Source organism: Belonocnema kinseyi, chromosome 3 (genome assembly GCF_010883055.1).
Source record: "Belonocnema kinseyi isolate 2016_QV_RU_SX_M_011 chromosome 3, B_treatae_v1, whole genome shotgun sequence".
NCBI classification, from domain to species: Eukaryota; Metazoa; Arthropoda; class Insecta; order Hymenoptera; family Cynipidae; genus Belonocnema; species Belonocnema kinseyi.
The window spans coordinates 96,679,272-96,695,112 of record NC_046659.1 but is presented as its reverse complement, the minus strand read 5'-3'; the positions used below and the strand labels follow the sequence as shown (position 1 = coordinate 96,695,112).

Sequence of the window (15,841 nt, the reverse complement as noted above, 5' to 3'; positions counted from 1 at the left end):
CGATAAAAAAAAATACGTGTCTCTTATTTTTCGATGTATTACAACATATTGCAGTTTCATCAAAATCGGTGAGGGACACCTGGGATAGTTTCCTTGTCAGAGTTAAGATAGGTTTCAACCATAGTAGAGAAAAAATGTAACTTAGAACTCATAAAATTAACAATCCAGAGTTAATGAATCTTAAGTTATGAAAAATAGTTGTCCACATACCAAACGACGATAGTGAAATTTGTCAAAAATTTTAGAATGTTAAGTTTAACTGCTTAGAGTTTAAAATTTTTTAATTTTTTTGTAGAGTCTAAAATATAAGATAATATAAGAAGAATATAAGTAATTATGAAAGGTAAAATATTGACATTCGTAAATAATTCTCTGTTCAACTTGTTTAACTAGTTAGTCGAACGTTTCAAGTGTACTTTATGGCTGCAGATAGCAGCAGATCTATTTTTGTTCCCAGGGCAGACAAGAATAAGTAAACAGTACCTAATTCCAATGGCATAGCATAATTTACAGCTAAAAAGTATTACTTGTCATTATGTTAATTTTTAGATAAGTTTTTTAAAGCAATTTTAAAAAGACTATTTTTGAAGCACAGAAAACCGTTGCTGTGAAATGGGTTGCATCTCATTTTCAAAAATGAAAACTGTGTCTACGTTTGCTTTCGTGTTTAAAAATTGTTGCAACTCAAATCTAAACCAAATTTAATGCAGGAGAGAGGGTTTTGGTTGTGTGACGGGTTTTGTTTTTGAGCTATAAATTTTTACCGGTTTAACCAAATAAAAAGTTCTATAGGCCGTTGGAAAGGTAATGAAAATATACAACTTTTATCTAGAGAAAGTATAGTTAATCCATCAATACTAAAAAATTTATGACCGATTTAGTGAATGCATGATTTTTTTCAGAAAAAAAGTGGCGTGGTTGTGAGACCCTTAGAAAAATCCTTTAAAAATTGGAAAATACCAAGTAAAACCTAGATAAATATTTGCAAACATGAATTTTTATTCATTCTGAAGGCTTTCAGTAGACTACAATTATTTTTATAACTGCCACTTTTCATTGTTGGTTATCATCTTCTCAATCAAAATCGCTATCACAAAGTTTGCAAAAGTAGAAACCTGCACGCATATTTGCACATCTCAAATGAACCGGCCGCTCGCACGAAATGCATTTGATAGAGTTAAAAGCGGTCAATGTTGTCGACAAAAACTTTAAGCAAATGGTGCAAAAGTCTGCATCTTCATCCGATGGTGGTGATGGTTTTGATTTGAAACGCTTGGCTGGCGGTTTTGGCTTCTTTGTTGTTGGGTTCTTCTGTGCTAGTTTCTTCGCTGCTGTTGCTTCTTTCTTCGCTGCCGCTGCTTTCTTTGCTGCTGCTTTCTCCTTTAAAATAGCAATCTTTTCTGGAAAAGTGAGCCCGTTACTCTCCATCGTCTTTCGGCCACGTTTCGACGGTTTTTTTTCTGGCAGCGGTTGATTGTAATAGGCCAATATCATCTAAAATCGATGAGAAAGCGGTGGCCGCTGACATAACTAATTCGGATAGAGATGTGGATGGTTCAAATGTTGACGATACAGATGTGACCACTTCTTCTTCCCGACCGATATTAGTCTGGTCAAAAATAATACGCCGCTGTATATCTTCGTCGAGATCAGCGTCAACCGCAACCGCTTAAGCATTTTGTTCAACTACTTGGACAAAATCAGCATCAGTGAAGATATCGGGATTGAATGAAGAAATGCCCGTTGCAGACAGCCGATCGTATGCTTTTAGTTTCTAACAAACAAGTTTTAATGGCTTGAAGCAGCGTATTATAATCCCTTTATTGGGTTTTAGTTGTCCTTTTTGGAGTTGACATTGCTAAAAATAAAAATTAATGGATCGAAACACCAGTTAAATGATAAATAAACACTTTATGCTACAAAAATGATGATATTTGAACGTGATAAACGCTTTTAATTGTATACACTGGGAAAAGCAAAGTGGCTCACAGCTAAGTCAGTACTATGTCTCACAACCAAACCATGACGCCACTATGAGGATGACAAATAAAAAAATTTTCCAACCGTATATTGGCATAATATAATATTGCATTACAAAATATGAGGAAAACACTAAATGCTAATGCATTCCACTTACCTTTTCAATTTATTCACTCGAAAAAAATGGCACTTTGAAAAAAATCAAAAAAAGTTTTTTACTCCATTTTTGCACACGATATTCGCAAGTGATGCAAAAATGCGTCTATCTATTTCGGCGTGGCGCAAACACTGGCTCATGACCCTCTCCCCTACTTTTGAGGCTCTGGGTTTTACAGTGAATAATTTAAAAAAAATGAAAATATTTTCTTTTAATGTTGAAGTAATATTTTATAAGAACTATTAATATGTGTTGGGAAATATTTTACAGAGATTTATTTTTACACAGCGAAACACTATACCGCGAAATGGGACTAGCCACACATGTGGAGGAAGTCGGCGTACCCCAACTTTATTTTTTATAATTAATTATCTGCTTCTCTAAATAAAGAATGTTATGATTAGCGATTGTTTTCTTTTTCACAAATGTCAAACTTTCTTTCAAATATTTTTTGGTAGATTTTCGTTAGTTAAAACGAATAAAAAGTTCATTCGTATAATATTCTCATTATTTCTTAAGTTACTTCTTTCTCATTGCTTTTTTTTAATAATATGATAATCCACACTTGCTTTGGCTCTGGAAATTACTTTTTATACTATTATACATACTATATCATCAATATTTATTATTGCTTTTATTTCTTTTTATAGTGTAATATTCCCTTTTGAGTACGTACAACAAATATGAACTCGAGGAGTGAACCCACCCTTGAAAAGCCTTAAAAACGATTGACCTCGTGAAAATCCCTTAAAACCCTTCAAAAATTTTTAAAATCCTTGAACATCCGTAAAATATTTCGAAATCTTATGATCATGGAAAATCTTTTAAAACTCCTCAGATCTTCTGATATCTCTTTAAATCCATTCAATTTTTTGAAATTTCATTAAAATACGCTGATATCCTTTAAAATTGGTGAAAATACTTTAATATCCGTGAACTCCTTTAAATGGCTTTGAAATTCCGCGACTTGTTTTTAATCTTTTAAAATCCTTCATGATATAAGAAAATTCTTTGGAATTCCGTTAAATCGTTTGAAATGTTACAAAATCTTCTAAAATACGTGGATATAATTTCGAATCTTGACCCTTTTATGTCTCTTGAAACCTGTTAAATTTCTTTAGAATCCTTTGAAATAACCTAAAATCTTCGAAATCTTGGTAGGTCTTTTAAAATACTTTAAAAATTGTGAAAATCTTTGAAATCACTTTATGTCTTTAAAATCACAAAAACTCCCTTGTATTTCCTTAAAATACGTGGAAACCCTTTAAACCTCTCAAAATTGAGTAGAATCCTAAAAATGACGTGAAATATCTCGAAGTCTAACGAAATTCCTTTAAAATTCATAAAAATCTTTAAAATCCGTAATAATCTCTCAGAATGTTTTGAAATTCCTTACAATATATTAAAATCTTCTAAACCCACTAAAAATTCATCAAAATCTCTTAAAATCCTTTAGGATATTTTGAAATCCTTTGATATTCCGTTAAATCTTTTGAAATCTCACAAATCCTTTAAAAACCGCGGATATACTGCGTCAAATTTTTTTCAAATTTCTAAAAATACCGTGAAATTATTAAAACCCCTTTGATCCCTTAAAATTCCTTACAAGCCTTTGAAATCCCATAAATTATTTTTAACAATATTTAAATCTCCTAAAATCCTTTAAAATCTCGTAACAGCTTCTTCAAATGTTTGAAAATACTTTTTAGCCTTTTGAAATAGCTTGAAATTCCTTTAAATCATTTAAAATATTTTTAAATTACTAGAAATATTTCATATATTTTGAACTTCCTTGAAATCTTGTTTACGTTAACAAATTTTTTTTATATGTTGAGTAAAAAATATAAAATCCTACATAAGAAGGGAAGAGAGGATGGTCATCACATCTTATGAATCCTCATTATAGACTGGAGGGGGTATAGACGTCAAAAATCACCGTTATGCAATTAATGGACGTTCCCTTCGGTTGTCTCAAAAACACGTGAAAAATTTGACTTGCAATAGCTTGTAGAAATTTTTGTATTAGATCATATTTTCTAGTACCGTAACAAAATTCATGCAAAGCACAAGAATGTAATATATTTTTCGTTCTACAGAATAGTTTTGTAAGAATTTTCTTTTTTTGTAGTAGAAACTTTTTCTTGATAAATAATAATTTCGTTTAAAGGATCAAAAATAAGTTTCACAAAGTTCAAAAAGTGGAAAACCTATGAAATGAAAAAATGTATTCTAATATGTTTTATTCAGAATAAATTTGGTCATTTTTCAAGTGACAATAAGCTTTAAAATTATTTTAAAACTCATAAATATTTACTATTTCGCTGACGTTTGCCTTCCAAGCATTTTTTACTTTTTTATGAGTAAGCTTATGGAGTAAAGTGGCTTAGATTTAGAGGGATTATAAATAGTTGTTTTTGAATTAAACGTAGATTTGTGCTTTATAGTTTAAAAGAGGGCCAGGTAAAGATGATGTAATTGAATTGTCAACACCTTATTAAAATTCCTTTTTGTACTTTATTGTAGAAAACCAAAATTAACTATCAGCTTAACCCTATTTAACGATATGGCTGGTCTTTAAAAAAAAAGTGCTCTCTTTATGTAGCATTGTAAACATGTATTAATTTAAAAAATAGAAGTAATTATTTTTAATTAAAAACTAGTAAGAAAATTACGTGTTGATGTAAAATATGCATAAATTATTGCATGAACCCTACTTTTGTTGGCATGACTTAATTGATGGCAATGGCTTGATTAATGTTGACAGAACGGAAGGAAGGGGACTTTCACGAAAGCACATCATCGAATCCGTACAAGCTTCTTTGGCGAGACTGCAGTTGTCGTACATTGACATCGTAATGATTCACAAAGTTGATCCAATGTGTCCTATGGAAGGTAAAATCACTTTAAGAAATTTTTTTTAAAACTATGATGCTAATAATACTCACTGAAACTGAGTTTAAGTCGTCAGCAGTGTATGATCTTGCATGAGGAAAGTCCTTATGGTCGGCATGGAGTTATGCGGATTAAACGGATATTTAATACGTGTTATAATTTTTCTTTGAGCATGAAATATACCCGATTCTGGATCCTTTCAGACCATGAGTATAGTGCCCATAGATTCTGTATAATTCACTTCACTTAAATCTGAAAAACGTATTTTTGACACGAGTGGTCAACAACTCATGAAGGCAGATTTACATCAGACCTGAGATTATCCAAAAATAATCAGATGCCCTGTCACTCTCTGTAGAATCTCGACTCTTCCGAACTGTATACACCTTTCCCAGGTGCATTAAAATTAAAATTTTTATAATTTTAAAACAAATTGGAAAGGATTTAATTTAAAAATTGTGTTGACATAAGAAAACAGAATACTATTTATAATACGTATGAACAAAAATTAGGAATAAATATTCAACCGCTTGACCGTAAAATTTGACTAGGTAAAAGGAGACTAAAATACATCCCCTTAATACGGCCATAAGTGCCCTTTACATGTGGATGCCCACCTATTGAGACAAACATTCTATATACAAATTAATGGTTAGAGTCGGCGGAGTCAAATTAAAACGTCAGGATCTTGAATTAGCATAACGTGAAGTAATAAATGATTCCGTATGCTTTTCAGAAATTGTACGCGCAATGAATTATGTAATCGGTAAGGGTTGGGTGATGTATTGGGGAACATCCAGATGGACTCCTGTTGAAATTATGGAAGCATACTCGAATTGCAGGCAATTCAACTGTGTAACGCCAATCGTCGAGCAGGCGGAATATCATCTTTTTTATAGGGATAAGCCAGAGCTCTACATGCCTGAGTTGTACAATAAAATTGGTAACTAAGCATATTTTACGAGAGCTAGTAGATTAAATAAAATTAGCATGATTTTAAAATTAACCACATTTATTAGTCAGTTGTTTACTAACTGCAGTAATGATTTATTTATAATATTTTTTTAGGTGTGGGGTTAATGGCGTGGTCAACAATCACCATAGGAATAGTTTCATCAAAACATGAAGAAGGAATGTCATCCTTTCTTTCAAGATCTTCATATAAAGTGAGAACATAAATAGACATTTATTATTATCTTTATGCACTAATAGAAACTTCTTGCGATACTTTAATAATAAAGTTTAAACCAAAATTAAAATTTAAAAGTCTAAAGTTAAAAATCTTGGTCACGCTACTTTGAATACTTTTTCCACTCCCAGGTGAAAAAGTTATATGTAACTTATAGATAATGGACAAAACACTGATATTTTTCATTTATTTTATATAGGAAAGTTCATAAAAGAAATGAAAAATATAATTTTCTTATCCACTATACATTAACTATATATAAGTTTTTCACTTGGGCTCCTACCCTTCTTCGGAATCAAATTTCTGTGCTCAATTTCATTTTATAAAGGCCTGAAATAAAACATACAAGCAAAATATTTGAACAGACTTCACAGCCCAAGGGCTAGCTCTCAAAAGAGGGGAAATAGAGTGAGTTTTCACGAAAATGGGGGAATAAAATGAATATAAAACGCTTAAGATTGCAAGTCAAAATACATTGCATTTTTAACAAAATAGTTACATTTTCAATAAACAAAGACGTTTTTGACCCTGTAGGCATAGGGTCACGCGGAAGAAGACCCCACATTGATAATCTAGAATCTGTGGGCGCGAATCTGTGGATCTAGATATATCTGATAATCTAGAATCTGTGGGCGGATCCCTCTCTTGGTGATACGTTAATCTCTTACTTCAAAATTTATTTTTTGCTCATCTTTACGGTTTTTCCTCTTTGCAGAGTGCCCAGTCAACTGTTCTTCAGCAGCGGCAACTTTGTTGCTGTCATCGATGTTAGTGATCGTCACTGATTCTGATAGGATGTCCCCTGAGGTGCCGTCACCCTTTGTCGGTGGGTTAAAACAGGGCCCCGGGTCGGAGAACTCATTATTTTTGTTTGTTTTCTTTGTGTCGGCCATGTTTGTCCCATGAGTAGCTATGAAAATAAAAACACCCTCTGCAGAGCCCCGCTTATAGAGGGAGGGTCTACATACTAAGAGATTCGACATAATGTCCCAAACTCTCCGTAAGAAACTCCTTTTGTGGCTCCGACGCGTCCGTCTCGACTGAGGGGAGGCTCTTTAGGGTGTTCAAGGATTTGGTAAGCCTGATATTATTCAGCCCTTGACAGATTGATCACATCATGGCGTTGGAGCATAAGAACTGGCGCCCTCGATATTCCAGGGAGTTTTTCGATTACCCACTGGAAGGATCGTTCCTTAATTTAGGCATCTCGTCTACCAAATACTTGAACTTTTGAGCAAAATAGACGAATTTTTAACCAAAGACTTGCGTTTTTAACCTGTAAATACAAATTTTCAACCAAATGGTCAATCAACAATGAACACAAGCAGTTGCATTTTTCACCAAAAAGTCGAATCTTTAAGCCAGAAAGTAAAATTCTTTAGTAAACAATTGGATTTTCAACACCAATAACTTTTTCCTTAAAAAATGAATTTTCAGTGAAAAAAGACGAATTGTTAGTTCAAAAAGACGAATGAATGAATGTTTAACAAAATAGTTGAATTTAAAACAAAATAATAAAATTTTCAACAAAATAGTTAAACTTGTAACCACATTGTTTAATTTTCGACCTGAATGATGATTGTTCAACTAAATAGTGGAATTTTTAAACAACAACAGTTAATTTTTAAGATGATAGTTAAATTTTAGTTCCAATTGCAGTTAAATTTTCAATAAAATAAATTAATTCTCAACGAAAAATATAATTGTTGATATTTGAACCAAGAAAACATTTTAATTTTAAATTATACGAAAAATATTCATTTTTTGAAAATTTTAAAGTTGACTTTTTAAACCAAAAGCATGAATTTTGAAGAAAAAGAGTTGAATTTTCAAGCAGGTTTATATTATATTACTTCCATTCCTCACAATCTTTTCTTCTACATATATATTTTTTTAATCTTATCATTACTATATACAATTATTTACACCTATTTACATAAAGTCTTATATCTAGTTGCTTATCTCTGTTTCATAAGATAGCACAATTTATGACTTATTAGCAAACGAGAGAGAGAGAGAGAGAATGCGAACGCAAACTCATCTTAGTCTACTTATCCTGTTACATAACCATTTCTTCCAATATTTACGCTTCTAATCTAAGCGACTTTCGTTTCCTTTTTCTTTTACTTTTTATACCTCCAATTTGCCTTTTTGTCACATGCATTCTTTCATTCTCTCTCATTGGCTCTTCTAGCCACCACCAAATCCTTTATTCATTCTTCTCCTATTCCATCCTCCCTAGAATTTTAACCACATTCACTTGTCAGCTTCCTCCATCCTCCATTCCTCTCCTACATCCTTCTCATAGATGCTCCCATGTTTCATTCTTCCATTCACATATTCTACACTTTCTCTTCTCTTCTTTTTCCCAATAAATCCCCTACTTTACCTCGTTTCACCATCTAAATCTTGCTATTCTGGTCCACATTTTCTCTCCCCATCCCTTATCTAAATACATTGGTAGTCCTCCCTTTTTATCATATTATATCATTTATTGTATTTTGATTCCTCAACCATCCCCCATCTTTCTGTTAATTGTCTTTCCCTCTCCTTTCTTTCAAATTCGTCATAGTTTACTCCAGTCCCGTCTTCTATGTCTCTAGCTTTCAAGAACTCCCTTCTTTCTTCCTTCCATCTTGTTAATTCTATCGCCCTCAGTCTTATTTCTTTTACCTCCACCAAATACTTTCTCGCTAACTCACCTGCCTTTCCCTCCATGAGTTTCGTCTCAAATTTCCATGCCCTCTTTCCCGCTCTAATACTTAATTTATCCCTTTGCCTTATATACCTTATATACCTTTCTTGTCAACTCTCAATGTCTTTCCTTTCTTTCCACCCCCATATCCCTGTTCCATAACCTAATACCGGCCATACCAGCGTATTAAATAATCACATTCTCCTTGTCCAAGAGTGGGACGATGGTCGTGGGGGCTAAAGCTTTGGCTTTGGACCCACTCCGTCGGCTTGCGGGTTCGATTCCCGCCTCGCACTTTGGAAGAGCCTCGGCGGTCTATGTGGTGAACACTAGCCTAGCAAGGCTCATCTCCGGAGAGTTGTGGGACTGGTGCCTCTAGAGAAAAAGGTTTTCTATAAGTACTTAAAGCTGTTGCTCTTGGTGGTTCGGAACCCATCTTAAACGGTAAGCCCCCCTCCCACCACCAAGTAAGTGTGCGCTTTTTTATCCTTTCTCTTATAGAAGCTCTATGATCTCCATTCGTTTGCAACATATATCTCAAATATTTCAACTCTTTTACTTCTTCTAACTTTATTCCCTTCTATCTCTCCGTCCCTTATTTCTACCTACCGCCTCCTTTTCTCAACCTCATTGTCTTTGTATTCTCTACATTTACAGTCAGCTTTTCCCATCTACGTATTTCTCTAATTCTGTAATTAATCCCGCCATCCCTTCTTCATCCTCTACCATCAACACTATGTCGTCTGCTTCTGCCAGTGTATATATCTTTTCCTTCCCACTTCTAACTCCTTTCCAACCTTTTCTCCTAATTTCTTCTTCCAAGTCTTATATTAATATAGTAAATAAAAGTGGGCTCAGAGGACATACTTACCTTATTCTTCTCATCAAGCAGAAACTATCTCCTACTTGCTCTTCTACCTTTAATCCGCTTTCTTTCCTCTCCAAAACTTTCCGGTACTCTCCTTACTAATCCCTCTCTTATCCCCCTTTTCAGCATAACTTTTTCTATTTCGTTTCGGTATATTGAGTCAAATGCCGCCTTCAAGTCCGCGAACAATTCTATCATTGACCCTTTTCCCCTTTTAATCCTCTTATTTACTAAATAGTTCAGAACATATATGTTGTCCATCACCCCCATTCCTTTTCTAAACCCTGTCTGATTCGGTGACTCTGTCTTTTTTTCAACTTTATGCAGTGCTGGCATCAGCTTCACATCCCTATAATCTTTAACCCCCTCTCCTTTCCCTTTCTTCACCATTGGTATCGCTACTCCTTTTTTCCATAACTCTGGCCACCCCTCTCCTCTCCATACTCGATTACACATTATACATGCCCATTCCTCTAGTGCCGCCCCTCCATACTTTATTTGGAATCTCATCTATACCAGATGCCTTTTCAACCTTCATTATCTTTAAAACCTTGACTATTTCTTCCCTTGCTATTTCATCTTCCTTATCTCTTTCTCTACCATGTTTCCCCCCTCTCCTAACGTTTCTCTCTACTCCTGCTAGCAAATCCAAAAAATATTTTTTTCATTCTGCCATTTCATTACCTTGGTTTAAACTTTTTCTTCTTTTTATTAATCTGTTTACTACCTTCCATACCTCTTCTTCCGTCCTAGCCTTCTCCGCCTTTTCCTCAAACCTTTTATTCTCTTCTTCTTACTTTTGATCACACAACTCAGTATATTTTTTCCTTTTTTCCTATATTCTTCCCCAGCACTTTCTTCTTTTCTCCACTTTCTTAATTCCTTTCTGATGTCCTTTTCTCTCTCTTTACAATCCTCATTTTATCTACCTCTATTCCCCCTTTACTAACTTCATTTTTGTTTGTGCATTCTAATCCTCTTTTCATCTCTCATATAATTTTTTCCATTTCCTCGACCACATTTTCCTCTCCCATTTTGATATTTCTGATGTTTTCTGTAAACTGTTCTTTTCCTTGCCTTGACCAATACCTTTTTCCTACACTTTTTACCTTTGCTCCCTTTCTATTCATATTGCTATTACTTTAAATAATAGGATTAATTTTCTACCAAGATAGAAGAATTTCCGACAAAATTAATAAATTTTCAACCAGATTGTTAAATTTTCATATAAAAAGGATAAATTTTCAAATAAAAATGATAAATTTTCAAACAATAATAGAATATTTAAATTTTTAGCTAAAAAAATTCATTATATCTTTATCAAACAGAAGAAAAGGATTTTTAACCAACAGTATAATGCAGACTTTTCAGATAAAAAGAATTAACATTCAATGATAAATAGTTGGATTTTATTATGGGATTCTATTTAGTTCGGATTTAAGCGAAAATACGAGAAAAGGAGAAAGTATCTTGAAAGCTGGGGGAAATGAGGAATTCTTTAAAAAGGGGGGAAAAGTGGAGAATGAAAGAGTGCGAAGCCTGTATTTAGATGCTTTATTGGTAACATAAAATCACTAATTTTCAGTTCTTCAAGCATTTAAAAAGATTGTTATTCACACCTAATGTTGATTATAGTCTTTGAATCTGGCGCTTATTTTGGAATCATCGGCCGTCGCTTAGTAATCGCTTTGTATTTTCAGAATAAATATTCCTCGTTTAGTTGGACAGAAGATGAAACCCAATCTTTGTACAAAGAGGTGCGTTTCATCGTATTTATTCAGCAGTTTGGCACACGATAGTTGTAACAATATTCTTAAAAATCCAGGAATATTAAGAACCATATTTTTGATTCAGGGAAGTGAATTGAAGGAAAAACCCGTAGAGGAGGAACCACCGGTGCGAAAATATTCTGACAAATTAAGGGATGTTTGTGCTTTGGCGGAGAGACTGGGTTGCACCTTTGCTCAGCTGGCGATCGCGTGGTCCTTGAAGAACGAAAGTGTTCAGTGCCTTCTTCTTGGAGCATCTAGCATAGAACAACTCTACGAGAGCCTCCAAAGTCTGCAGGTTTGAATTTTCAAAATATATTTATTTAGCGATAGTAATATCATTAATAACAAATTTTAACAAGCTCCAACGATCGAGTGGCCTTATAGTGCATTTGGAAAGTTTTATATATAAATTCACGGAAATACTGATTCATATTTTAGCTATTTTATTTGGCCTTAACGTGGGTACCCGTTTCTATAGTCAAAGAGGTACACCGAATAGGGGCACCTTAGCCGAGCTTAGATCGCTGTAAATTTCTTCGTTTCCAACGTTTCGGAAATATATCCCTTAAGTGCCAAGTGTACTCCATTGCACAGTGAATGGAGCAGAACTCTGCACAAAAAAGTGAGCCTAATCCACTCTATCATCCAGCAGTCTCTTTTAGCGAAGTCGTGGTACCTGACGGCCAGGTTAAGCTGAACTGAGCGTTCATTCTGAGGTCATCAGTAACTACTCTCTTTTTTTAGGGGAACTACAGCTTAAGGTGGGTTCTGAACCACGAAAGTCCCAGTCGAAGACACAGAAAAATTTGCATTGATCCCGCCACAGTGATTGAACCCAATGTCTCCCGTTCGGAAACCTAACGTTCTATCGCCTGAGCCACCGAGGTTCTGCCTATTTTATTCATCTTTGGAAAGAAAAAAATTTCACAAAGTGGTGGTTTATCTTAGAAGGCTAAATCGAAGAGGGTTCAAATAAGTACAAAATAATAGAACGTTATTTATTCTACACAAATAAACTCTAAACAGCAAAAATGTACATGCTAAAACTCTGCATGTATTTATTTTTATTAAAATTGTTCAGAATGAAATTCATATTTATAATTAATATCTATTTACTATTATTTATCTTTTTTTGTGAACCTTTATTTAAATTTTACCATACCACGGACAGGATCCATGGAATTGTATATTTATCATTGGATCACCAAAGTGAGGCAGCTCTTGGCTCGGGTTATACTCACAAACTTATTTTCTTTAAAGCAAATATAGATAATGGTCTGATAAAAACTTAACTGAAGTCAATTTCTATGAACTAGCAACACATATAAGAAGAGACACTAAAATTGTTCTATTTTGTCGAATTTGTGCAATTTTTTATGATACTAATATTTATGAAAGCTTTCTTAAAAATGAGTTATTAGTATGATTTTATCTCGCAGACACTCCTCTTCAGTTCCTAAAATTTTGGCACGTTTCGATAAAACCCTGAAGCATGAGTTCAATTTTTCGAAAATTCAACATTTCCCTTGTTTAGCAAATGGGATTTGGAAGTGCCAGATAGCACCTATTAATATTTGAATTTGGAAAATTAAAAATTATGGATTTATTTCATCTGGAAATGGAAGCTTTGGGGAAGGGAGGAGGACTTGCCCTGCAGCTCGAAAAGCGTTGTGTGGACCACCCTAGTAGAAATATGTAGTAAGAATTAATGTCGGTGAAGTGTTTCACATATCAAGCTCTATTTCTAATTAAAATTTAAAATATAATAAAAAAATTTTAGGAGATACAGATCTAATTATTTATCAAAATAGTTACATTTTTTTCTTGTTAGAATATACAAATTCTTTATAATTTCTCCTTTTATAAACAAAAATAATTGAAGGTAACTTCCGGATTACGAGATATTTTCATTTTAGTGGGACCGTGCTCCGCGACGGCGCTGCTCTCTCAGTGTCAAACAGTGAACAAGAAAATCCTTTCTTGGACGAAAATCGCCTGAAAGATCAATTCGTAATTGTTTTTTATGTTATTTTTTTTAATGACCATATGTAATATTGCGTAAGTAAATATTATTAAATAATTGTTAAAAGCAGCTATTGTTAACTAATTGTAATCGCACATTAAAACCTGTCATATTTCATAAAAATCCTATGGATTTCAAATGGCTAATAATTGCATTACCACATAATAAACAATTTGGTTGGTTACTCTAATCTACTGCAAATTTTTTTTAGTTATTTTATTGATTTATTGCTCATTTTTATTAACTTGAAAGTCTTAAAAGAAATGGTATCATTGAGAAGTTAGAGAAAAAAGTTTAAACTTTGTTATTAAATAACAAGTTTTGCTTTATTCGGAATGAAATACCCACTTCGGGCGATTTTGGTCCAAAAAGGAGTAATTTAAAAAAAAAACTTTTTTGTGAAAATTCGAAAAGAAAACATTTTTTTGCTATGATATTAAATACTTTTGTCGAAAATACTTCAAAGTTTCATTATAATTCGATTTCATGGTTTCAGAAATATTGATAATTCAAAAAAGCGCGTGAAGCCAGCATTCAACGTAGCAGATCCTCATATTTCTGATCATACCAAAAACTCTATGTTTAATCTTTCCAAGAAAATATTCGTTCCAATTAAACTCAATAGAAATATTTCACAGAATTTTGTTAAATAAATAGGTTGTTTGAATGCCTTTTTCTATGTTTTATTTCTATTTAAGATTCAAATCTAATTATACTTTGAATGTAGGATAATTAAACAATTAGGATTTTTTAATCACTTTAATAAATACTTATCTTGCTCAGTGAGTTCCAGATCATACAATGAAGAACCTTGACATTTTAATATGATCACAATATCTTATTTGATTAGATTATTATCAATTACTATCTCATCAATACCTTTATATTATGAATACTTATCGTCTGATGAATTACGTATAGTTTCGGAAACAAAAAGGATCGTCTGATCAGAATTTAAAGAAAATGTAATACCGATAAAAAGTAGGATATATTTTTCCTAATAAGGGTGTGAAAATCATTCCGGGTCAGGTCGGACTTTGGGGTTTTGGTCTAGGTCGGGCTTTTAGGATTCAGATTGGGTTGAGCTTTCGAACCGAGTTTAGCTCGAGGGTGAATCGACCCGACGGGATTGGGTTTTTAAATTGTACATTAGGGTGGCTCAAAAACCCTTTTCTTCAGAGGGCAATGATCCCCCCACCCCCATTCTATTCCAAATCCGAAAAAATAAATTCCCAAATTTTTTTATTTAAGCAGGTACCGGTTTTGACTTGAAGTTTCCCACGTAAAATGCATGGGAAAAAATCAGTTTTTTAATTTTTTAGAATAATTTGTTTAGGGTTTGAAAAAATGTATGGGGAAAGTATAGGGACTTGTAGAGAATTATCCAATGAAGAATTTCATGTATCAGATATATGGGTTTGACATCCCTAATACACCCCTACGGGTGCCTGAAAACTACTCTTAAAACAAAAAATGGTAATTTTTCATGAAATCGACCTTTTGAGCAGTGTATTCTGGTCTTTACTTTACTTAAAATAATTAATATTAGCCCAGTGGAATATTTATTATCATTGGTTAATTAATATTTAATTATTTAAACAAATATAATTTGTTTAAATAATGTTTTTCGGAATTTTTTTCCCCTCAATATGATTACTATTAGTTTAGTATAATATTTAATAACATTGGTTCATTAATTTTTAATTGTTTAAACAAGTAGAATTAGTTTGAATAATTTTTTAAATTCTTTTTTTTCTAAAAATTATTACTATTGGTCTAGTGAAGTGGAATATTTATATATATTTTTATTTATATTTATTTATATTCATTAATGTTCAAGTATTTAAACAAATGGAATTTGTTTAAATATTTTCGGTTCGAATTTTTCAAAATAAAAATTAATAATGTGGGTCTAGTGGAATATTGAGCAATATTGGTTCATTAATTTTTAGTTATGTAAACAAATTTCCTTTGTTTAAAAAGTTTTTTTTTCGTAATAATAATTTTTATACAAAAAATGCAAAAAAATTAATCAAACAAGATTATTAAATATTCCACTAAAGTAATTTTAATAGTTTTTAATTTAAAAATTATTTAAACAAATTCCATTTATTTAAACAATTAAAAATTAATAAACCAATGTTGATAAGTATTCCACCAGATCAATAGAAATAATTTTTATTGAAAAAGAATAATTATCGAAGAAAATCAATTAATCATATTCCATTTGCTTAAACAATTAAAAATTAATGAACCCATGTTAAT

At 32.6% G+C, this 15,841-nt stretch overlaps 1 protein-coding gene across 3 annotated transcripts in view; it reads left to right on the top strand.

Moving 5' to 3' along the window:
- The window catches only part of LOC117168741 (voltage-gated potassium channel subunit beta-2), a 48,419-nt gene that overhangs the window by 24,242 nt on the left and 8,336 nt on the right, over positions 1 to 15,841 (top strand). For 2 of the 3 annotated variants that reach the window (XM_033354476.1, XM_033354474.1), the window contains exons 4-8: positions 4,902 to 5,029; positions 5,766 to 5,972; positions 6,098 to 6,195; positions 11,482 to 11,538; positions 11,636 to 11,848. In XM_033354476.1, coding sequence (XP_033210367.1) covers positions 4,902 to 5,029; positions 5,766 to 5,972; positions 6,098 to 6,195; positions 11,482 to 11,538; positions 11,636 to 11,848 — 703 coding nt within the window. The remainder of the gene's footprint in view (positions 1 to 4,901; positions 5,030 to 5,765; positions 5,973 to 6,097; positions 6,196 to 11,481; positions 11,539 to 11,635; positions 11,849 to 15,841) is intronic. The other variant, XM_033354475.1, reaches the window with a different exon arrangement.